The sequence below is a fragment of the Macrobrachium nipponense genome, chromosome 4 (genome assembly GCF_015104395.2).
Source record: "Macrobrachium nipponense isolate FS-2020 chromosome 4, ASM1510439v2, whole genome shotgun sequence".
NCBI lineage: Eukaryota > Metazoa > Arthropoda > Malacostraca > Decapoda > Palaemonidae > Macrobrachium > Macrobrachium nipponense.
The window spans coordinates 20880010-20904335 of record NC_061100.1 but is presented as its reverse complement, the minus strand read 5'-3'; the positions used below and the strand labels follow the sequence as shown (position 1 = coordinate 20904335).

The window sequence follows — 24326 nt, the reverse complement described above, 5'->3', positions numbered from 1 at the left end:
GAGTTACCGCGCGGACGTAAGGAAAAAGTTTTTTCATAAATTCACCATAAATCGAAATATTGTGCTAGAGACATCCAATTTGTTGCAAAATGAAGGCAAATGATTGAATATTACTAGAATATAGTTTTAGCTTACAATTGCGTTTTTCGACCATTTCGGTAGTCAAGTTGACCGAAGGTTGAAATTTTGGCACTTATCGTTATTTATATGAAAATATTTCAAAACTGATAAAAGCTACAATCATGAGTATTTTTTTGTTGTATTTTACATGAAATTGCACACATTTTCATATATAATACTTCATGTAACGGATAATTTAAAACTGCAAAAATTATGTCAAAGTGACGAAATAATTTTTGAGATGTCACTGATACTTTTTAGTGCGATAAGAAAGAAATTCGCGCTTTGCGCACCTGCGTAACGATTGTAAACAAAACACCGCCTTGATCCGTGAACTCCTAGCATCCCCCAAGGTGCGTGATTCAAAAGTTTTCGGCTGGTAGGCCTATAAGTATTTTTCCGCGAATTTTAAAAAAAACTTTTGAGTCGACGTATGGTACGTCCATTCGGCATACGGGAGACATTTTGACTCGACGTTTAATATGTCCATTCGGCGTTTAAGGGTTAAGCAGCGATAATATGAGATTTTTAGTATACCTACTTGTTTTACGAAACAAATATTACTCATATGTTACACATTCTAGAAATTTCCTTCTTATGAAATATAGTTTGATATTTTAAATATTTTATGTACTTAAAATATTACAGGAAAAGCGAAGAAGTTAGTGCTTTACCCAAGCCAACCCTTGCCCTTAATTGTGTAAGTGGACGAAGTGGCACTGAAGTTTTAAGGCAATTGGCATCGAAGGGGGTTATGGTGACATATGGTGGAATGTCAAGACAAGTAAGATCATCCTTTTTGTATTCTTAAAATACTGAACAAATTTTTGGATAACTAATTATAAATTGTAACTGGCATCTAAACAAGTAAAAATTTTTTTTTTTTTTATCTTGTCCTGACCTGTCCAACTACATATATTAGGATGTATATTTTGAATATTAAATACTTGGACTTATTACTGCAACTGCATTCTAACTTCCTCTTATTATGAATTTTATTAATTTGGTTTGTTACACCTCTTCACATTGTGTGATTGGGTTTCGTTAATTGTCCATACTGTATTTGGTTTTATGCAAGTAGGTTATAGTATTACTTGTTTTTGGTATTTTGACTTTTACAAGGTCTTTCTTTTTTTTTCTTCATTTTGTGTTCATTTTAAGGATTTTGTGTTTATTAGAGCATTTAGTTCTGATAAATATCCTAATCCTCTATCTCCCAAGAGATCCTGCAGGTCACAATCAACATTTTTTCCTACACATATACAAACCTCAGGTCTTTACACATGGGTTTACTTTCGGCACAAGCTGGAACTGGCCGTTTAACTAAAAACAAGGTGGTTATCAGTACAGTGGTACCTCAATATACGAAATTAATCTGTTCCGAGGCGGCCTTCGTATCATGAGCTTTTCGTATCTTGAACCGCATTTTACATGTAAAATGGCTAATCCGTTCCAAGCCCTCCAAAAACACCCCAGTAAATTTCATAATAAAGCTAAATTGACCTATAAACAATGAAATACCACAACAATTTGGACCATTCAATACCTAACTTAATACATACTGCTAATATGTACTACATAGTACCTATAAATAAAGTGTATTAGTGGACATGGTATACAAGAAATACTGTACGTACATACGTACGTATGTAGTAAAATGTGGAAGCTTACCTTTCCAGTGAGGCTATCTCCGAAAGTGGTGACAGAGGAGGAGGACAAACGGCAGATATGTACGTACACTTAACTTTACGAAACACAAAAAAATGTAAGGAAAACATAAACTAAACTTTACGAAACACATTAATAAAACTGTAACACTTAACTTGACAAAAAACTTAAAATTAAAATTTTTTTGTCTTTTTATTTTTAAAATTAAAATTTTTTTGTCTTTATTTTAAATTTTTTTTTTTTTTTTTTTTATACAAAATTTCAACTTCCTCACCACTTCCAACTTTCTGTTTTTTTGTAGTAGTATCACTTTGTTCTTCCTTTTTGCTTACTACTCCTACTAAAGGCCTCTTTATAAAATAACTATCCAAGGAAGATTGCTTCTGCCTGCTTTTAACGATGTTCCTGAAACGACTCGGGCAAACGTCATCGAACTGTGGAAGCATACGACCTGTGTAAGCCTTTGCGGGGTGTGTCTTTTCTACGAATGATTGCACCTTAAGAAAAGCATCCTTAATTTCTGCTGTTGTCATAGAGTCGTCCTCTTCCTCGCCGCTGCTAGAGAACTCCTCTTGAACGACGTTATGTTGCATGGCCTCCAACTCCTTCAGGTCATCCGTCGTAAGCTCCTCTTGGTGCTCCTCGAGAAGGTCATTGATGTCATCCTTGTCGACGACCAGCCCCATGGACTGACCAACTTGCTAAGTCTGCGGTCAGCTCCCCAGAGCCCACAAGATGCCTACTACCATATCGGGATTTGTATCCTCTAGTAGGTCAGAGAATTAAAAAATGTTGGCAGTCCCAGTGGGAGGATATTTTAAATAACCAAAAAATGCGTAGTATCACGTCATCAGTGTCTCCGTGGTCATATCCGTATATGCCAAGGAGACAAGAAACGATGTTGTGCAGATTGAGGATTGGACATACAAGACTCGCCCATGAGTTCTTGATGTCTCGTGAAAATCCTCCGTTTTGCGAGAACTGTACTGTGCCCTTGACTGTGAGACATTTGCTGGTTGAATGTCCCAGACTTGGGAATTTGAGACATAGGTTCCTGTCTTGGGGTCGTGACAGAGTAGGTAATTTTATCCTAGCTACAATTCTTGGAAAGGATTGTAACATTAAGCAGTTATATATTTTTATGAGGGAGGCGGGCCTCCTTAACCTAATTTAAATTATACATAGATTGTCTATGTAAGAAGTTATATATATGAACAAAATTTTTATATATTTATAGATATTTTTTCATGAAATTTATCAAAAATTGAATTTTTTCTATTTAATTTATTTCGGTGTCAATTACCCAGATGTTGTGACGCCAGATATAATACACAATCAAACAATTAATCTAACGATCTCATCAAGATCTGGTTGCGAAACAGTTCAGGATCGTCAACTGTTCCTGAATCTGCAGCACCAACTTTGCCCACATCGAATCCCTTGAAGTCTCGGGCGGATACGGCATCAGGCCAGAGTTTCCTCCACGAGGAATTCAAGGTTCGCCTCGATACCTCCTGCCAAGCTTGGTCAATGAGTCAGATGCATATTACGATATCGAAATGCTTCTTCCAAAATTCACGCAAGGTGAGGTTTGTGGTATCAGTGATGTCGAAACATCTCTTGAAAAGATGTTTCGTATACAGCTTCTTGAAGTTCGAAATCACTTGCTGGTACATGGGTTGGAGGAGACGGGTGGTGTTAGGAGGAAGATAAAGAACCTTGATGAAGGAATACTCCACTAGGATATCTTCCTCGAGGCCAGGAGGGTGAGCAGGGGCAATGTCCAACACCAGCAGACATTTCAAGAGGGAGGCGCTTCTCTTCCAAGAATTTCTTCACTGTCGGGCCGAAACACAGATTTACCCACTCGGTGAACAAAAGCCTCGTTACCCAGGCTTTCGCATTAGCCCTCTACATCACTTTGTGGGCCTTGAAGGCTCGAGGAGTCTCAGAATGATAGACTAGTAGGGGCTTCACCTTGCAATCCCCACTGGCGTTCGAACAAAGTGCGAGCGTAAGCCTGTCTTTCATAGGCTTATGCCCGGGTAGCTTCTCTTCCTGCGTGATGTACATCCGACGAGGCAATTTTTCCAAAAAAGGCTAGTCTCATCACAGTTTAAGACTTGCTGAGAACTGTAGCCTTCCTTGGTCGTCATCTCATCGAACGACTTAACCCTTTAACGCTGATTGGATGTATTAAACATCGACTAAAATTGTCTGTCGTATGCCGATTGGACGTATGGTACGTCGACGAAAAAAAGTTTTTTTTTTAAATTTGCGGAAAAATAGTTATAGGCCTACTAGGCACATGCGCAAAATGCCTCCTTCTCACATCAGCCAGCATCAGTGACGTGTCGTCCGAGAGCGATCTTTTGCCGCAGTCGTGTTTTGCTGAACTTTTGCTATAGTTTGAGTATTTGTGGTGGTACAAGACGTACGTAGAGATGTCTCAACGTCACATGGAGTGCGAAAGACGCGTTTTACCCCTCGGGAGGAATCGTGTGAGACGTATTTTGGACTTGGATGCTGGTGAGGGACCAAGTACCCAAGATGTCCTCGCGCCTCAACGCCATTCCGTGCGGCCTCGTGTGGACGAAAGTGTTCATGGACCACAACGTGTGTCTCGTGTGCCTTTAGTAATCCCTAGGAAGCATTGGGGTGTCCTTAAGGGCATTCATAGGCATTTGGGAGGCCTCGAATCAAAGGACATTGACGTTTACTTATTAGAGCTCGATCAGTATTGACGTTTACTTATTAGAGCTCGATCAGTAGCATGTCGCAAGTCCTCATTTTGATGGTGGTTGGTCATCTAGTGACAAGGACATCACTCCCGATGTTAGTGATGATGAATATTTGCCCCCAATGTCCGTTCGAGGGTTACATCCCGAAAGTGAGCTCGAATTTAGTGGTTTTAGTGCGTATGAGGGGGAATCTGAGGAGGAGGAGATAACATTGTCTAGTTTTGTCGCCGATGACGACACAGAAAGCGAGGGCCTAAGTGAGGGAGATGGGCCAGTGAGGGGGTTTCGAGTGCGAAACCGTGCCCGAGCATGTGCGCATGCACGGGCACGTAGAAGGTCGGAGCGTCGCGCCAGCCAAGGTGAAGGTCGGTTGTCCGAGAGCGACGAGCGTTGGTCAGAGAACCCCACCCCACCTAACATGCACCTATTCACAGCAGCACTTGGACTCACTGTACCTGTTCCTCTCACTGCTCTGGGGTTCATTCAGCCGTTCCTTACACGGGAATTGCTGGAATACCTGGTAGCAGAGACGGCGGACTATGCTCGGTACTGCCGTGACAAACTACGGACTACATTGTCGTATCGCTGGCGGGGCTGCAACCTCACCGACATGGCGCATTTTTTGGGGGTCCACATTTTTTTTGGTATGATGCCTACTGCCGACGTCAGGCAATATTGGAGGCGGAATTTTTTTTTAAGTACGCCCAATGTGCCCAGCGTTATGCCCTGTGATAGTTTCCTGGCGTTGGACAGGTATTTCAACGCCTTCAACCGAAGGGCCATACCCCGGAATAACCCTGATCGCCTCATCTTAGTCCGCCCGGTGTTGGAGTACATTCGTGAATGTTGCAAAATTCTCGTGGTTCCTAGCAAGAACCTTTCTTTGGATGAGGGGGTGATGCCTTAGAAAGGACGTCTTAGCATTAAAGTGCATAACCCCAAGAAGCCAAAGAAATATGGAGTGAAACTTTTTTTTTATTACGGAGTCTCACACTGGATACGTCGTGGACTTCTCTGTGTATTCCGGGGTCTTCTCCACGCTGCGTGACACTGTGTTCAGTCTTGTGGATCGTTTCTGCAACCAGGGATACCACCTGTTTAAGGATAATTATTATAACTCGGTATCCATGGCCCAGGAACTGTGTGAAGCAGGTGTGCACGTCAGTGGTACCCTTCGGTTGGTGCGTGGGGCCCCGAATGTCCTCAAGAGGTTCGCTAGCCAGCCGCAATATCTGGCAAGAGGAGAGACAGAGTGGCGGCGGAAGGGAGCTGTCTTCGTCATCTGATGGAAGGGGGTCCGACTCGTCCCCATGATTACGAGGAGTCATGAACCCATCCAAGAGGAGATCGTCCAGCGTAAGAAGACACGTCGGCAGGGCCGGGTTATGTATGAGGAGTTTTGTGTCGAGCGGCCTACGGTCATTGGGCACTACAATAGGCACATGGGAGGAGTTGATCTCTTTGATCGACTCATCCAGTATTATCCCTTCGCCTGGAGAACCAGGAGGTGGACACAGAAGCTCCTCAAATACATTCTTCAGTTGGCCCTCCAGAATGCCTACATCCTCTAAGTCCGGAGGTTGTCCCACATCCAGTTTCTCGAGGTAGCCGGGAATGCCCTCATCAACTCTAATCCCGACGAGTGGCCTTCCATCACTGCCCCACTGCCCCGAGATGCAGATCTGCCCCTAGAGGAAAGGGCAGATGTTAGGAGGGCCAACTTCGGTCATCCTGCTCCTACCACTGCTGCTGCCACCGCCCCTGCTGCCGACGCCCTTGATGATCCCGTCCTCGCTCAGATGACTTCTCGTCGGATAGCGGACCCTGTGTGTCGGCTGCAGCCAGGGGATCACACACTGGAGCTCCTACAAGGGCACAGTCAGAAACGGTGCCGGGTGTGCCATATGAATGGCAGAAGGAGCGACACCCGGTTCTTCTGTCGCACCTGCAAAATAGTTCTTTGCAGGTTCAGGGAGTGTGATAGCAAGTACCACAATGCGGTCGTATATTGGAGTGTGCCTGACATACCGACAGTGGAGGGCGCAGTGGGCCACCGAAGGGTGGCGGCCCATCAGCAGTAAGGGCGCGCGTCTCTCTCCTCCACCTGTACCCCGTCATGTCGAGAGGAAAAAAGGCAAGACTCTTCAATGGAGGAGGGAGAAAACAAGAATACATAGTACGAAGAGTCAGGATTACGAGTGAGTATTCTGCATTTATTTTATATTTAGTTTTATATTTGTTACAAGTTTTTATATACTATCTGTATGTATTGATGTATTTTATTTGTAATTTCATTTTATGCAAAAAGAAAAGTTTCACCTGCATTCCTTTAGTATATATAAAAAAAAATATATAATATATATATATATATATATAATAAATATATATATCTATATATATATATCCATAGAATATATTGTATATGATACTATATATATACTATATATTCTATCTATATATATATAATATATATATATCAGTATATATATATATATATAGATAGTATATGATATATATATAGATATATATATATATATATATATATTATGATATATATATATATATATATATATATATATATATATATATATATATATATATAATACTATATATATATATCATATATAGTATATATTATTAATATATATATATATATATATATATATATATATATATAGAGATATTATATGAATATATAGTATATATATATCATATTTCAATCATTTCATCTTCATTTTGAAACAAATACGAAGTCTAGCACAATATTTCGATTTATGGTAAATTTTTTTAAAAGCTTTTTCCTTCCCTCCGCGCACGGATTCTCCGCCGCAAATCTCCGAAATGCTTACATCGCATTCTCGTAATATTTGCTCCGCTTCATAGAGTTGTATGTATGAAAATGTGTGCAATTTCATGTAGATTACAACAAAACATAATTCATGGTCGTAACTTTTTTCATTTTTGGAATATTGCATATAAATCACGATAAATAGAAGAAAATCGATGTTCGGTCAACTTTGACTCAACCGAAATGGTCGAAAAACGCAATTGTAAACTAAAACTCTTAGAGTCTAGTAATAATCAATCATTTATCTTAATTTTGAAATAAATTTGAAGTCTCTAGCACAATATTTCGATTTATGGTGAATTTTTTAGAAAAACATTTTCCTTCCCTCCGCCGCAAATCTCCGAAATGCGTACGTCGCATTCTTGTAATATTTGCTCCGTTTTATATTAACCATTTCATAGAGTTGTATATATGAAAATGTGTGCAATTTCATGTAAAATACTACAAAAAATAATTGAAGGTCGTAGCTTTTCTTATTTTTGAAATATTTGCATATAAATCACGATAAATAGAAAAAAACATGTTTGGTCAAATTTGACTTTACTGAAATGGTTGAAAAACGCAATTGTAAGCTAAAACTCTTACAGTCTAGTAATATTTAATCATTTATCTTCATTTTGAAAGAAATTTAAAGTTTCTAGCACAATATTTTGTTTTATGGTTAATTTTTTAAGAAAACTTTTTCCTTCCCTCCGTGCGCGGATTCTCCGCCGCAAATCTCCAAAATGCTTACTTCGCATTCTTGTAATATTTGCTCAGTTTCATATTAGCCGTTTTATAGTTTTTTATATTTTTATATGAAAATGTGCACAATTTCATGTAGAATACGACTAAAAATAATTGAAGGTCGTAGCTTTTCTCATTTTTGAAATATTTGCATATAAATAACGATAAATAAAAAAAATTTTACGTTCAGTCAACTTTAACTCGACTGAAATGGTTGAAAAATGCAATTTTAAGCTGAAACTCTTACAGTCTAGTAATATTCAATCATTTATCTTCATTTTGAAACAAATTGGAAGTCTCTGGAACAATATTTCGATTTATGGTGAGTTTTTGAATAACATTTTTTTTATGTCCGCACATTACGAATTTGTGCATCATTTTGTGACAATATTTTCTCTGTGTTGCTTTGATCGTTATATATCAAAGTGATCGCAATTTAGTGTACAATACAACAACAAAAAATTAACTCGGCTTCAACCGTTTTGCTCACAGCGCTATTTGTATACAATTATATATGAAAATTTTTTTTGCGCTGTCATATATCCTAATAATATGATATTTTTTTTCATTTCTGATGGTTGCATAGTAAACTTTAGGCAGTGACAAAAAAGGAGCCAAAAATGAACTCTTAATCTTGAAAACTAAGCATGCTGTGATTTACAAAAAAAAAAAAAATTTTTCCGCTTCGGTGCTCACTCCCAAACCCTGCCGGCATACGGGAGACGATTTTTAAAATACCACTTCGGCGTTTAAGGGTTAATAAAGGCTTCGGCCGCTTTCGTGTCCGAGCTGGCCACCTCCCCATGCCACACCACCAAATGGATGCCAGTCCATTTACAGAATTTTTCTAACCACCTATGCGAAGCCTTGAACTCTGGGTTTGGCGTTGATGTCCCTTCTCCTCCATCGTCTTCGGCCTGGGCAATCAAATCTCCGAAAATAGCGCTGGCCTTGTGGCAGATTGCTGTCTTCGGCTTTCCATTTCATCGTGCACGTGGGTCCTTTTGCTGGACAAAATAGTGACGCCCTAGGAAGGTGTAGCTGCTTTGATGACATCTTGCTTAAGAATGGTACCTATTGTCGACGGATTTCAGCCGTATTCCTTGGCGATCACACTTAATCGCATACCAGCTTTATATTTTTTAATGATCTCCATCTTCGTCTCCAAAGAGAGCATCCTCTTCTTTCCGTGACTACGTATATACTGTACGTAATTATGTTATGTAGTACTTATACGTATGTAGTAAAGTTTTCACGCAACACGATAAAGTATACTACAACAAAATCGCTATCTAATTTACCTTAATAAACGAAATCGTTAGAACGAACGAATACCACGTTCGTATGATACCGATGATGCCATGAAGTGGACGAAGAAGCACACCGCTACGTAGATGCATCTTGGGATGGATGCTGACCAATAGGAGAGAAGGATCTCATGGCAGTGACTAGCATCAGGAACCAATGGGAGAGCGGGAGGATGGTGGCGAGTCTACTCAGTTGACGGCGCGCGAGTTTTAAAATTGTTATCGGTGGTCCGGGCGAATCTCTGACTTTACAGCAACAACCTTTCGTATCTTGAACAATTTTTGTATGTAGAGCCGCAAAAATTTTCGTATTTGCTTTCGTATCTCGTGTTTTTCGTAAGTTGAGCCTTTCGTATCTCGAGGTACCACTGTAGTTGTAACTAAAAACAAGGTGGTTGTCGGTAGTTGAAGCTCTGCCATCCAGCCAATACACATTCAGTTTTCCTCTCGGCCACAGCCTGAGACAGACTTGTCTCTTCTGCTGCCTGCCGTTCAACTTCATTCTCCTTAATTCTTTTCGTATTTTAGGATAATTGTTTTCAGATATTTTTGGAAATACTGCAGTCTTACAACTTGTTCTACTCTGTTCACATATTGTTTTATTCACTCTCTTTCTGCATAGTTTTCCTATACTTATGCTGCATGGTTGTTATCAATTTGTTTTAGCCCATATGAGCCTTTCTCTTTGATATTCTAACTTGTTTTACTTTGATATGATGAGAACCTAGCTCTTGTGTTAGCCTTGGTGTTTGTTTTTTTTATTCTGTTATATCTTTTTCCTATCTTGCATTCATTGGAGAAGGACTGCCTCGTTTGATCAAACATCATTGTTCTACATCTCTTCTCTGTTTGTTCTCAAGTGTTTTCTATCTGAAACAAGCAGGGTTTATATGTCGACTACACAATTACGTACTTGGAATGTTGTAATGATGGAGTCTTTCAGATGTCATAGAGCTTGAGAGGCTTGAGGAGACAGGTGAGTTCTATTGCTACAGTGCTGTGGTGTCATAAGCCATTGTACAAGAGCCAGTGCTTCCCTTTGAGCATGGAACCCCCTCCCCCCCCCTGGTGCAAAGAGGAAGCTGTGCTGAGGCTGATGTTTGCAGGACCCTTAGACAGTTTACCGGCTATGGCAAGTTGTCTACGAGACAACTTTCTATGGTTCTTGCTCTTTCTTGGGGTAGGGAGTGAGTCCTGCCTATGCCCCCTCCCCCTCTCCTCCTCTTGTTCCTGCTCTGGATGATGGGAAGTCCCAGGTCAGCTATTCATGATGAAATTTTTAATCGCCGCCTTCACATCCTTAATTATCTACGCTGTTTCGCAGTCTCTCCATCATCTTCCTTGTCCTTTCAAGAGACATTTGGTAGGCCTCTACCCTGAGATACACAGTACACAGTCAGTCCCGGGTTACGACAGTGTTGGCTTACAACGTTCCGAGGTTACGACGCTTGTCAATAGACGTTATTTCCAGGGTTACGACGCATGTTCCAGGGTTACGACGCATGCTTCAGGGTTATGACGCCTACAGCGCTCATCTGGGAGTTGAAATATGACACCAAAAATGCAAAATAATCAATATTTGAAGGTTTTTTTTTAATGAAAAATGCCATAAAAATGCAGTTTACATAGTTTTCAATGCACCCAAAGCATTAAAAGTAACGTTTTCTTAGGATTTTTGACGATGTTCCAGCTTACGACGCGTCTCAAGAACGGAACCCCCGTCGTAACCCGGGGAATGCCTGTACATACTGTAAGGAAGACATCACCATCAGAGGGACAGCCGTAGACTTCAGTTCATGGTGTGTGTCATAGTAGTATATTGTACCTTCAAGAGCTACTTCACTCTTCCCTGCATTCGTCGTTGGATGTGCAGTATTAGTCGAGCCTTCACCTTCATCTTTTGCTGTAAGCCACGGCCTTGTTTTCCCAGGTCATACCTCCTACTGAGAGCATGCACCTGCTGGTCTTCTTTTTACAGGTGCTCTTCATAGGATGAAGATTGAGGCCATGGCAGCGAAGAAGACAGACCAGTGGCCCTAGGGGAGACAATGCCACATCTAAGGGCAGCTTTGGCCACCCTTGCATTATTTGGACCACTTCCTTCAGAGAAGAGTTAACTCAAATGTAATCAGCGCCACTTCTCTTGAAGCAGTACTTTTCAAGGCCATGTGAATAAAAGCGTTCTCTGGGACCTGTATGGGCGTCATCTCTTCTTTCCACAGATCATCCATTGCCTCTCCATCTCTGGTTCCCTTGCCCTCTCTCTATGACTCAGTTATAATGTCAACTGGAGTTGTTGGAAGTTATGGTGTCAGATGTTCAAGACTAGTTAGTTCCGATCCTCTCTTTCAAGTCACCCTCTGTACAATACATACTGGGGTTGGTCTTAGCCATTGACCATGCATACTAACAAGTTTTGCAATATATTTGAGAGATGTCAACGAAGTTCTTTGGCCCCTGTTGTGATCTTCCAACCTTCCCCCAAGTATTCACATGACTTCCCACCCTAGCTTTGACTAGGGCATGTTCATTCAGAGTTAGTCTCCTGATGTATATCAACAATCGATTGGTGCTGGCAAGCTCTCATGTTCAATGTCTCTAGGATGGGAATGACGTCTCAGATTTGGTCACAGCCTAAGATTTGCATGTTTTTAAGAAGTACGAACTCTCACCCAAGCAGCAGCAAGTTGTCCTTGTCTCAACAGGTGGCAAGAAAGGCCTCTCTCCTTGGGTGCATAGAAAAAAAAAAAAAAAAAAAAAGGTAACAGAATTTAAGAACAACACCAAGGCTAAGACCAAGTTAGGTTTGTGTTATATCAAAAAGGCAAAACCAAGTTAGAGAGGGAATGAAAGAGAAAGGCTCATAGGCTAACACGAGTTGAAAATCAGCCAAGTAGGATAACGGTGTAGTAATAACTATGTTAGTAATAACTATGTAACGAGAGTGAAAATAACAAAATGTAACAGAATAGAACTTGTTGCCTTATTTCAATGTAGGCAAAACCTCAAAATATTAACTTTGCAAACGAAAAGAATAAATTTAAAAGTTACAGAAGAGGCACATCCATCAAGTTGGCCATTAATGGATGGATACCCTTATACAAGTAGCAATAGGAGGTTTTGGGTGGTGGACGAATTCACTCGTGGTGAGCATAAATATTAGGTGCCGTCCATTTGGGGGTATCGGGCGGGAAAGTTATTGCTTCTATAGCCCGTAAATTAACTAATGGCAACTTTTAGACTGGCTCAGCTTGCCTAGAATCGGCTCATGACATAGTGTGTAGTGCTTAACATCAAGAAGACTTGTACTCTCTCTCTCATGTGTAGTGCTTATCAAGACTACTTGTACTCTCACTCTCTCATGGCGTCTTTTATATATTTAAGTCCTAAATATATCCAGGAGTTGCTGTTGGTTATTTCTTATCTTTTATGATTGTAAATTTGCCAAGAAAAGGGCAAAGAAATATGAGAAAAGAAAAGGGCAAAGAAATATGAGAAAAAACATGTATGTACAATCCCAAAAAGTTACTGCATCTTCGATCGTGGTAAATTTACGTAAATATTTTACAACAAATATACACAAGAATTTGTTACTGATTTTATTATTTTTTTTTTTTTTGGATAGTGTTAATTATAATTTAATTATAATTTTGAAAAAACATGTATAAGTAGGTAAATTTAAGGTTGTCTTGTAAAAGATCTCACAAGGGGTTGTAAATAGTCTTTTTCAATTTCATGTATAAGGTGGGAGAATGTTAGAATTTTTCCTCACACCATGTGCATTTGCACATCTTTCTCTTTCTATTGATTGAGTTTTTCTCTTAAATTGGCGGACCTCAAAGTTTCCACAGCCTTGGGTGCTGCATATATATTTATATATATTTTTTTTTTAAGCCAACAGCCAGCTTCAGCTTGCTGGTAAAGTAAATCCCCATAAGTAAAGACTGAAGGTTGGTGCATTTCTAGGTACAAACATCTTACTTTCTTGATCTAAGTTTTATTGATTTAACTTGTATGACTTCTTTGCCCCTTGCCTCCCTATGTACTAGTGTACTTTAAATTTCACCTGTAGAAATGAAGATGTACTTATAAAGTATAACACTTTATAATTTTCATTCCAGCCTGTTACTGTGCCTGTTGGCTCGCTCATCTTCACAGACGTTGCTTTGAGAGGTTTTTGGATGACTCGGTGGAATAAGGAACATTATAATCATCCAAAAAGACAACAAATGCTCGATGACTTATTTGAACTGGTTAGATGCAATAAACTGAAGCCACCTGAGCATTCCTTTGTTCCTTTCGATAGCTATTTAGAGGCTATTAAAAATGCTATGCCTAAGGATGGTATGTTGGGTAAGAAACAAATTTTGGTATTTTAAAATGTTATATGAAAAGAACTATTGAAACTTAGTTTCTGACTACCTTCTGTAAAGAAAAATTGAATTGTGATATGTATTTTAAGGCATTAATAAAGATAATCAAGAGATTTTATATTAAACCCAAAAGACAGGCTCACAACACCATACAAATGCTTGAAAAGATGGGAAAGTGGACAGGAGAGTAGGTAAGTTTGGAAATCAGAAGCAAAAGAAGAAAGTCATTAGGAAACAGGCTTGTGAATAGTGCAGATATACTATATTGAAGGCAATAAATTGTCACTAGAGGTAACCAGGTTTGCAAAGTGGTTTGAGAAATACTTCTGCTGAGATGGTTAAGAAATGAAAGTGTGGTGGAGGGTAAAGGATTACCATGTGTGGAATGACAGGCTTCTGAAAGGAACATTAACGGTCAAAACATTATCTTACCATCCCTGTGAGCTTGGGATAGGGAAGGTAGGCAGTGCCCTTATGTATACCTGTTGTACTCCCAAAGTTAGTAAATATGGGCACTCCAAAAGAAAATTAGAGTTATTTTGAAGGACATTCAGCTACAGACCACCAAGAATCATGGCTGGAATGTTCAGAATAACAGGTTTATACTACAAATGAGTTGCGGAGAGCAGTGATCTCTAACAAGTGGAGAAGAAAAATGTGATAATTGAAGTTATGAAGCCCTTACCTTGCATTACATGGCACACACATTCTTACATTAATTTATGAGAGTAACTGTTACAAGTATGAAATAATACATGTTCTACAAACTCTCATTAACTTTAATTAGTAAATATCACAGTCATATTTAAAAATACACCCATGTATGCAGTCTAAATTGGTACAGTTTGCGGTTATTTAAATTACATTCTCCCCAAGTTCAAATAATAAAAATATACAAGCTTGTTTCTGCTCCCCAGCACATTTACAAAAATTCATGGAAAATTCAGTCTAGTACACTATGTCGACCTACAAATGACTACATGATACGTACATTGTGCACTAATTCTGCTATATCATCACACTGACTACATAATGTACAGTATATTAATGTCAATCAAAGAATGGTTCATTCTAGACTAATGAAATGATGTCATGAAAATTATACTTACAGCAGTGCATATAAAGCAATCCACATCATTCTTACTACAATGTTGTTGATCCAAAAAAAATCACCTTAAATATAATGGAGTATTACAGTTTCACTGAACAATCAGTATACAGTACTCTGAATCAACAGGCATGTTTTATAATACACTGTATAAGAAGAAATAAAAAAAAAATACTTAAAAAAATAAACATTGCCTATCTTTTTGGAACTAACATGCCCCCACACTGTCTCACAAAATATACTGCATATATATTAAATTGTAACGATCAACTACACGGTACTGGTTTCCTCAGTGGTTATAATGGCTGAAATCCATTATCACTTGTACAAAATATTACAATGACAGTCCTCTTCAAGTTCCTTAGACAGTTATGAATAATCCAAATGAGGAGATATTTAGTTCCAGCTTCTCTCCTCATTTAGCCTCTAGTCATTCAGTCTTTTCTTCCTTCTTTTCAGTGTCGACATTTTGAACTTTCAGGCGTCTTGAAAATTCCTGCTGGTACTGTTCTTTCCATTCCTTCTTTGGAGCACTCCTTTTCAAACCACCATCCCTGAAAACAAATAATTTGAATTTACAGTACTTGCAACAAAACTGAGCTTTCGAAAGTATTCTGGCCCAACAAGGAGAAAAAAAAATCACATGGATAACTTCAACATTCCAGGCAAATCCTATTCCATTGTGCTGTTTTATTGGCAAACTGATGACTGCCAAAGTGCCAACACAAGATATTATAATTGTTACTATTAGGTAGTTTAACCAGACCATCAAGTCAAAACACTGCACTCATATAGGTTCCCCAAAGTTTCACTCAAAATTTAAATTAAAATAACACCTTAAAAAAAAAAAACCATAAAAAAAGTTTTCTGTAAAATATATCTGCGAGAATGACATTCCAATCAAGCAAAACTGTTAAACAAGCTTAATGAGGCCTTCTTACATCCAGACAGCCAACATGAGTTTTTTTTCTTTGACCAAAAAACCAATAAAGAAAGGTACAAAGCACATTTTAACTGGAATCCCCTATCTATACTGTATTTTATAATGCCTGGTCCCTCCCTTTCATAAGTTGTACACAATCTCATTTTCCAATGAATTTATGATTACTAAATCTTGTGGCATTCTTTCCTCTAGCTTTGCCTGTCATAGATGTCTATCTGCTTTGTATTTCTAAATTAGAAAATTGTTATACCATATGACAGCTGCCCATAGAAAAGCAAATCATTTAGGCCAGGTTTCACAGCAAAAACAAAAAAAAATTGGCATTCAACAAACTTGTGTCCTTTCCCCCTCACATACAACAGTTCCAAGCATTTCCATGCTCTGACTTGCAAAACTACCGTGCTACTAGAATGCATTAACCTTGAAAACTGATTTCTCTAAAAGACTGTTAGTATGAACATCAAATGAAACAGCACAGGTGAAGATTAGACATTGTGCAGGTAAAAAGTAAGACGTGTACATAATACAGCAGAGCACAAAGATATCCTTTCCCACATAACCCCAGAAAAGAGGAAGTTGGTGTACAAATATCGATGTAAATAAGGCAAAATAACATCGATGTCAAAATAGTTATTCAGTTCTTCTGAACTACAGTACTGTAATTCCTCCGTAACCTGCAATTATAACAAAGGGGGGTGGGAAGTGTGTGGATGGATTTCTGCAGTGCAAATAATTCAACACTAGGCTAGCCTGTGCTGACAGTCAATAAGAACCAATACAATCCACATAAGGGAGAACAATATACTTTATATTTTACTTAATCATAAAGGAGTCAATACAATGTTTTTTATATACTAAAAATAACAAACATAAGAAAAAATCCTATGCAAAAACAAAATTTTGGCTGAAAAACTACCCTGAAATTCAATTTTGCAGAATGTAAAAAAGAAAGAAAAAAAAAGTACCATTGAAATACAAGTTTTTATGCATACAGTAAAAAGTACCATTGAAATACAAGTTTTTATGCATACAGTAAATGAAGTTCCCTTCTTCTGACTCATGGTCAGAAATTATACCTGATCATAACTCAGTGCTGCAAGGTACTCACCAGACTAGGTCAACAAGACCACCCTGACGAGCAATTTCTGCTTTTACACGATTTGCAAATTCTATAGAAGTTTCATTTTTTCTCATTGTCATTGGAGGAAGATACCAGACATCACAAACTATGGCCCAGGAAGTCATCATCATGTATATATAGGAAATCATTGACTCTTTGGAAGAATTCCAAAAAGCATCACCAAACCTTGGATCATACTGTGGACAGAAATTTTTATGAATATCACCCTAACTATTAAAATATAACAATTCATGTTGTCATTTGAAAAACTAGAGTTTTTTTCTAATGTAAACAAAATTGTGTAGTGTACAAAAAGTAAGAGGTACACAGTGTTTGGGTCCCTGCATGAAGTTAATATTACAGTTTAGCCATGAGACAAATTTCTAACTCAAAAAGCATTACTATTTCCCCATATTCTGAGCATGGATGTTATTCCCCTGATCTTGCTTCAATTCATGAAAACATTTCAACCTTTATTTTCTTTATATATAGTACTGCCTTCCATTCTTCCTTTGGTAACCTTTTCAGTACCAGTTAATATACAGTTTATTTTTTTTCCCTCTCAATCACTCCACCAAACTCATTTTTCTCTAGTACAGTAGTTTCATTTAATTATAAAATTTTTCCAAGTTCCTTTTGAAAATCGCCAACCAGTAATTAGTGGTACTGTTAAAAAAAAATGTTCAGTCACTTTCCTCTCCAACTATTTCCAGCTCTTTCACTATGCAGAAAAACTTCTTTTGCTATTGCTAATCTAAATCTTAGTCTGATGTTAATTCAAAGCTTATCAGCAAAAAGCTCTACTCTTTCCCCATCCACAATCATTACTTACTCCCCATTTGCTTTCCCCTGATATTTCAATACATTATTTCCTTTACATCTACTGTCCTTGACATTCATGTATTTTCCAATATGGTGCAATTACTATCATAGCCTCATCACCTGCAGCCTTACAATAAAAAGTGGCTATAAGAAAGTAGTATACTACAGTACCCTAACCCCCTTCACTAGTATTGCACAAGCATAATAACCCTATATCATAGGACAATAGCAGAAGTCAACATCAGCGACAAAACTATTCTATTGCATGCTTTCTGAGAAAGCCTAAATTTGATACCCTAACAACTTCACTTGTTCCATTACAATGTGTAAGCCAATGAAAAAAATATGTAGTTTTAAAAAACTAATAGGTTTTAAAATTCTCTATTAAAAGCTGTTTATCTCATTTGGTTTTAATCCATTAATAACAATGCAAATCATATAAGGACTTCTCTTTACAACACTTTCACAAACTACAACTGCACAACTTAATTACCTGCAAACTTACCTTAATAGCTACTGGATAAATAATACCCCCCACTTCAAAAGTACCCTTTTTAAACTGCATGACACTTGTGTTGTTAATGCATGTTCCTTCTGGGAAGATAAGAATAGGAAGTTTATCTGGATCCTCCACATGCTCCCGTAATCTTTTGGCAACAGCAAATCTATCCTTAGCTTCAGATCGCTCAAACCATATATGAGCTGAAGCACGCGATAGCGCTCTCTGGAATATCCCTAAAAATCCTCCATGTCGTTGGCCCACCTGTACATAAATAAAAATCTCAGTCTGGAATTTTTAAAAACATTTATTAACACTAATGTCAGCAGTAGAATAATTTTAAAATTTTATTCAACAAAATGTAATTGAATTAAGAATTGAAGTAATGCATTACTTTCACATCTCTCAGGTTTTTTCCAACATACCATATCATACGTATTGTCACAGGCGAGAACTAGCACGTCAATAGGAGTCGTGTGGTTGGCTACACAAATGCCCCTACGTGGGATATTCTCTTTATTGTGGTAGGTGCACACCAAAGACAGTGCCCCGCTGAGGAAGTCAAAGCAAAAGACTGACACAGAACTGTTTAGCTTTTTCTTCATTTTGCTCTCAGGAAGGCAACCCACAATATACGTACACACTACGATGACAACCATCTGCAAGACACAACCAAGCCCCAAGCACTATAGACAAACACAACCACAAATATGAAAAAAATGAAATTTTCATTATTAAAATGAAGTTTTATTGTATACTTACCGAACAATTATAGAGCCGTGATTTCCACGAGCGGCAGGATACTAAATTCAAATTTAGCGCGTCGGCGTCGCCAACACTGGTGGTGATGACGTCATCTCCCTCCACTCGCGGGAGAACCAGGTACAACTGCCCAGGTGAATCCAATTCTTTCTGCCCGTCCGTCCACCTAAGGGGAGGAGGGTGGGTATAATCATAATTGTTCGGTAAGTATACAATAAAACTTCATTTTAATAATGAAAATTTCATTTTTATTGTAGTGTCTTACCGAACAATTATAGAGCTGATTACACATTTATGGGAAGGTGGGATTCAGTGGACCACTAGTATTTTTAAATGGTTACATTTATTGCAATACCAGTAAACACTCAAGGTGTCTGTTGTACATTACCTTGTAAGAGAGCTACAGCAGACTGATACTGCCTCTGGTCGGTGCTCTTCTTACTATTGTAGAGGAATTGGAATTTGACCAAAGTTAGCCTCTACAGGAGTGGAATCCTTCCGTAGTTCAAGCGAGTCAAGGCTGACTGACGGAGGATAGTAACAACAAAGATTGCCCTTGCCCTGGGCTAAGACCAGAAATTCAATTATACAAAACATTTGTCACCAACACCAGATTTAAAAACATATATACCCAACCATTGTAAAATCTGACCTAACAGACTGGTGAGTATCCCAGGTACTCAGTACCCCCAGCTTCCCTTGAACTCGACAACCTATTCAAGGTGAAAAGTTAGCATAGAGGTGACGACCCCTGTGCCGTTTCTCCCAACACCATGCCAGAAACCGCCACCGGACCTAACGTTTTACATTCTCGAAAACCGTTTCTATCTCTTTGAGATAATGACTCGCAAAACCGAATTCGATCTCCAGAACGTGCTCTGAAGAATCGAAGCTAAAGATAAATTCTTTCTGAATGCTAAAGAAGTTGCCACTGCTCTAACCACGTGAGCTTTAACTCTCAGAACGGAAAGATTGTCGTTCTCGGACTTAGCGAGTGAGCTTCCCTGATAAGCTCTCTAATAAAGAACGATATAGCATTCTTAGAAAGAGGACGAGAGGGATTTTGAACCGAGGTCCAGAGCTTAGAAGATTGTCCTCTAATACCCTTAGTGGCAAACAGATACTGCCTTAAGTTAGCCCTGAACTGGACATAAGAGCCTTTCTTCCTCCTCATGTCCAACCAAATCAGATAAGTTCCTTACCACAAAACTCCTCGGCCAAGGATTAGAAGGTTCTCATTTTTGGCTAGAAAGGTCAAAGATACCGAAAATACAGCATTGCCTTGAGAGAAACCGACTCTTTTGTCTATAGCGTGCAATTCGCTGACACGCTTAGCAGAAGCTAGTGCAATAAGAAAGAGTGCCTTCTTAGTCAAGTTCCTGAGTGAAGCCGACTTCAAAGGCTCAAACGGTGGCCCATGAGGAACTTAAGTACCACATCTAAGTTCCAAGCCACTGTATCTTGCGGGAGCTTAGTGGTTTCGAAAGACCTAATGAGGTCCGACAGATCTGAATTGGAGGAAATATCCAAACCTCGATGTCGAAAAACCGAAGAGAGCATGGCTCTATATCCTCTGATCGTCGAAGGAGCCAGTTTCTTAGAGTTCCTAAGAAATAGAAGAAAATCTGCTATTTCTGTTAAAGAGGTCGCAGAAGTAGAGACTTTAGCACTTCTACACCACTCTCTGAAGATTCTCCACTTCCCTTGATAGAGTTTGTTAGAAGACTCTCTCCTACAACGAGCGATAGCTTCTGCAGCTCTTCTTGAAAATCCTTTCGCTCTGACAAGATTCCGGACAGTCTGAACCCTGTCAGAGCTAGAGCGGACAAGTTTTGGTGGAACCTCTTGAAGTGAGGTTGTTTGAGAAGCCACTTCTCTGGAGGAAGAAGTCTGGGGAAGTCTACTAACAACTGGAGAAGGTCCGGGAACCACTCTTTCCTGGGCCAAAAGGGAGCGATTAACGTTAGTGTTACATTGCTGTGCGACATGAGCTTGTTCAGCACCTCTCTTATTAGACCGAACGGAGGGAATGCATAAGCTTCCAGACCCGACCAATCCAACAGCATTGCGTCCACCGACCAAGCTAGAGGATCTGGGACTGGAGAACAAAAGAGAGGAAGACGGTTGTTCCTTGATGTCGCGAACAGGTCTATTGACGGTCGTCCCCAAAGGCGCCAAAGTTTCTGACAAATCTTGTTGTCCAAAGTCCACTCCAGAGGTAACACTTGCTGTTGACGACTTAACTCGTCCGCCAGGACGTTCATCTTTCCCGGAACAAATCTCGGGACTAGCTGAACCTTCGCTTCGTTTTGACCACAGGAGGAGATCCTTGGCTACTTCGTACAGAGAGAAAGACTGAGTCCCCCCGTTTCCGCACGTACGAGAGAGCCGTGGAGTTGTTCCCGGAATGCCACTGCCACTTACTCGACCTTCTACTAAGCTCCGAAACTGTCTGAGCCCCAAGAAAATTGCTAACAGTTCCTTTACATTTATGTGGAACTTCTTCTCCTTCTCCGACCAAGCTCCTGAAGTCCGTTGATTTCCCAGTAGGGCTCCCCAACCTGTGTCCGATGCATCGGAAAAGAACTGTAGGTTCGGGAGGATGGGTCGTAAATCTAACCCTTCTTCCAACCTTGCTCGAGAGAGCCACCACCTTAGGTCCTCTTTTATTTGATCTGTGACAGGAAAGGTAATCGAGTCTGGTTGTGTCTTCCTGCACCAAGAGGCTCTCAGGAAAAACTGCAGAGGTCTCATGTGCAGTCTTCCCAAACGTCACAAATTTCTCCACTGACGTCCAATTTGCCCAGGAGCCTCATCCACTGATTGGCAGAACTTACCTTTTTGTCCAAGAACTGCTGAACTGTCCTCCAGACAGCCTTGAACCCTCTTCGGGGACAGAAAAGCCCGAAAAACTTGAGCATTCAGAATCATCCCCAAATAAAGGATGCTCTGAGATGGAACCAACTGGGACTTCTGTTTGTTGACCAGAATTCCTAACTTTCTGGCAAGATCCAGAGTTGTTCCAAGGTCCTTCATGCACCGACTCTCTGATTCCGACCGGAGAAGCCAATCGTCCAGATAGAGGGAGATTCTTACTCCTAATATGTGCAGCCAGCTTCCTATCGGGGATAGAACCCTGGTGAAAACTTGAGGAGCGGTCGCTAGTCCGAAGCAAAGCGCCCGAAACTGAAACACCTTGCCTTCGAACATGAACCTCAGGTACTTCCGAGATTCGCGATGTATCGGAATGTGAAAATAAGCGTCTTGCATGTCCAGAGAGACCATCCAATCCCTCTGTCTGATGGACTCCAGAACCGACCGAGTGGTCTCCATATGAAATTTTGTTTTCTGGACATGCAAGTTCAGGGCGCTCACATCCAAAAACCGGCCTCCAGCCCCCTGATGACTTGGGAACTACAAAAAGGCGATTGTAAAAGCCTGGAGGAAAATCCCCTTCTATCTGTTCTATCGCTTCTTTGAGAACAAGCGCTTCCACTTCTGCGGCTAGCGCCAGAAATTTGTCTGAGCCCGGAGAGTATGCCTGGAATGGAATTGGCACAGGTGAGAGCGAGGGAGGTGAAACGAGAGGAATACGATAGCCGAACTTGAGTACTTGCACTACCCAGGCTTCTGCTCCTCTGTTTTCCCATTCCTCCCAAAACAGAGCCAGCCTGGCTCCCACTGGTGCATGAAGAACCGAGCTTTCATTTGGAAGGTTTGTTAACCTTGGCCGAGGCCTTAGACTGAGGTCACAAATTCGACTTCGGCCGAAAGAAGCGCTTGGGTTTTCTCCCTCGAAAAGGCACTTGGGCCAGAGGAGAAACCGAAGGAACAGTCTCCACAGGAGCTTTAGGTCTCTTAGTAGACTGTGCCAGTAAATCCGAAGTAGATTTCTTATCTAGCGCAGACGAAATTGACAACACTACATCGTCTGGAAAGAGGTTATCTTTCACAAAAGGAGCAAACAAGAGAGCAGACTTCTGTTGGGAAGTAACCCTTTTAGAAGCAAAGGAGCACCAAAGTTTGCCTTTCTTAAGGGTACCAAAGGCGATGAGCGAAGCTAACTCATCACATCATCCTAATGGATTTGTCCGCACAGGACAGAACACCAATCCAATCCTCCGCTAACTCCTGAGAAAGAGAAGGACAGTCTTCGATCTTGGCCGCTAAAGCGCCAATAGTCCAATCAAGGAAGCTAAAGACTTCCAAAAGTTTAAATTGATTCTTTACAACGTGGTCCAACTCCGGCGCTGTAAAGAAAACTTTCGCTGCGGCGAAAGCAGATCTTCTAGAGGAGTCGATTAAACTGGAGAAGTCTCCCTGGGAGGAGGCAGAAACTCCCAGAGAAGGAGCTTCCCCAGTTACATAAAACCTATACCTCTTACGAAGCAACTTAGAGGGAGGGTAAGCAAAAAGAGCCTTCCCTAAGTCTCTTTTCATAGACATCCATTTCTCAGTCTCTTTCAACGAATGTCTAACCGCTTTAGATAGAACAAGTTTTGGGGAGGAGAGGGTCTGAAGTTTTCCTCCTCATCAAAAAAGTCGAAGTTGGGAGCGCGGAGCAGCTTTCTCAAAATAATCTGGATAAGATACCAGAAGAAAACTAAGGAGACGTGAATAACACGAGAGGTGGTGTGAATCCTCCTCCTCTACTTCTTCTTCATTCTCCGATACCGCCGAAGAAGTAGACGGAACTACAACCGGATCTGAAGTTTCGAACCACCCTTGGACTCATTCATCCAGTTGGTTAACATCTCTAACTGCTTGCGCAAAGGCGCCAGAGACGAATCAAAAACAGTTAACGTTAGGCTTGGAAGAGCCTAAATGTTCAGCAGGAGGCGGAAAAACTACTTGTGCCTCGCTCGGAGCCGCCGAAATTCGAGGCGAAACAGGCGCATCAGGCGTAACAGACGAAAAAAGCGCCTAAGAAACACCCTAGAACTGCTAGCTACAGCGCTAAAACCACAATCTCTACTAGTAGATGGAGCCGAAAAAGGCACAGATTGAGGCGACGAATGAGCCGCTAACGGCCGCGGCGCAACCCTACTCTCAGGCTCCTTATACCGCTTGACTGGAGGAGGCGAAGAATCGGCGCCTGAACGCCTCTTTTAAGGGATGCGAAAACGGGCGAATCTCGCCAAGAGCGCCGCGCGACCGGAGACGAATCGCTTGAATCATTCGAAAGGCGTCTGACCGCAACACCTTTCCAACGCTTAACCGAGCCCTGTTGAGGCGCAACAGGCTCAACAAGAGAGGCGCCTGTCTGTGGGCAAATCCCGATCGACTCCC

The 24326-nt window shown here is 40.3% G+C and overlaps 2 protein-coding genes across 5 annotated transcripts in view; one reads left to right on the top strand and one right to left on the bottom strand.

Annotated features, from left to right (window-relative positions):
• The window catches only part of LOC135210759 (enoyl-[acyl-carrier-protein] reductase, mitochondrial-like), a 96115-nt gene extending 82221 nt beyond the window's left edge, over window positions 1-13894 (top strand). Inside the window, exons 5-6 of the mRNA XM_064243607.1 lie at window positions 769-904; window positions 13532-13894. Of these exons, the coding sequence (XP_064099677.1) occupies window positions 769-904; window positions 13532-13789 (394 nt within the window). The 3' untranslated portion in view covers window positions 13790-13894. The remainder of the gene's footprint in view (window positions 1-768; window positions 905-13531) is intronic.
• A 647-nt stretch (window positions 13895-14541) lies between these two features.
• Window positions 14542-24326, bottom strand: part of LOC135210757 (glycerol-3-phosphate acyltransferase 3-like) — a 66528-nt gene continuing 56743 nt past the window's right edge. For 3 of the 4 annotated variants that reach the window (XM_064243600.1, XM_064243603.1, XM_064243602.1), the window contains 3 exons: window positions 18282-18539; window positions 16943-17151; window positions 14542-15445 (listed from right to left, as the gene is read on the bottom strand). In XM_064243600.1, the coding sequence (XP_064099670.1) occupies window positions 15322-15445; window positions 16943-17151; window positions 18282-18539 (591 nt within the window). In that variant the 3' untranslated portion in view covers window positions 14542-15321. Of the gene's footprint in view, window positions 15446-16942; window positions 17152-18281; window positions 18540-18700; window positions 18935-24326 lie in introns of all 4 variants that reach the window. The other variant, XM_064243601.1, reaches the window with a different exon arrangement.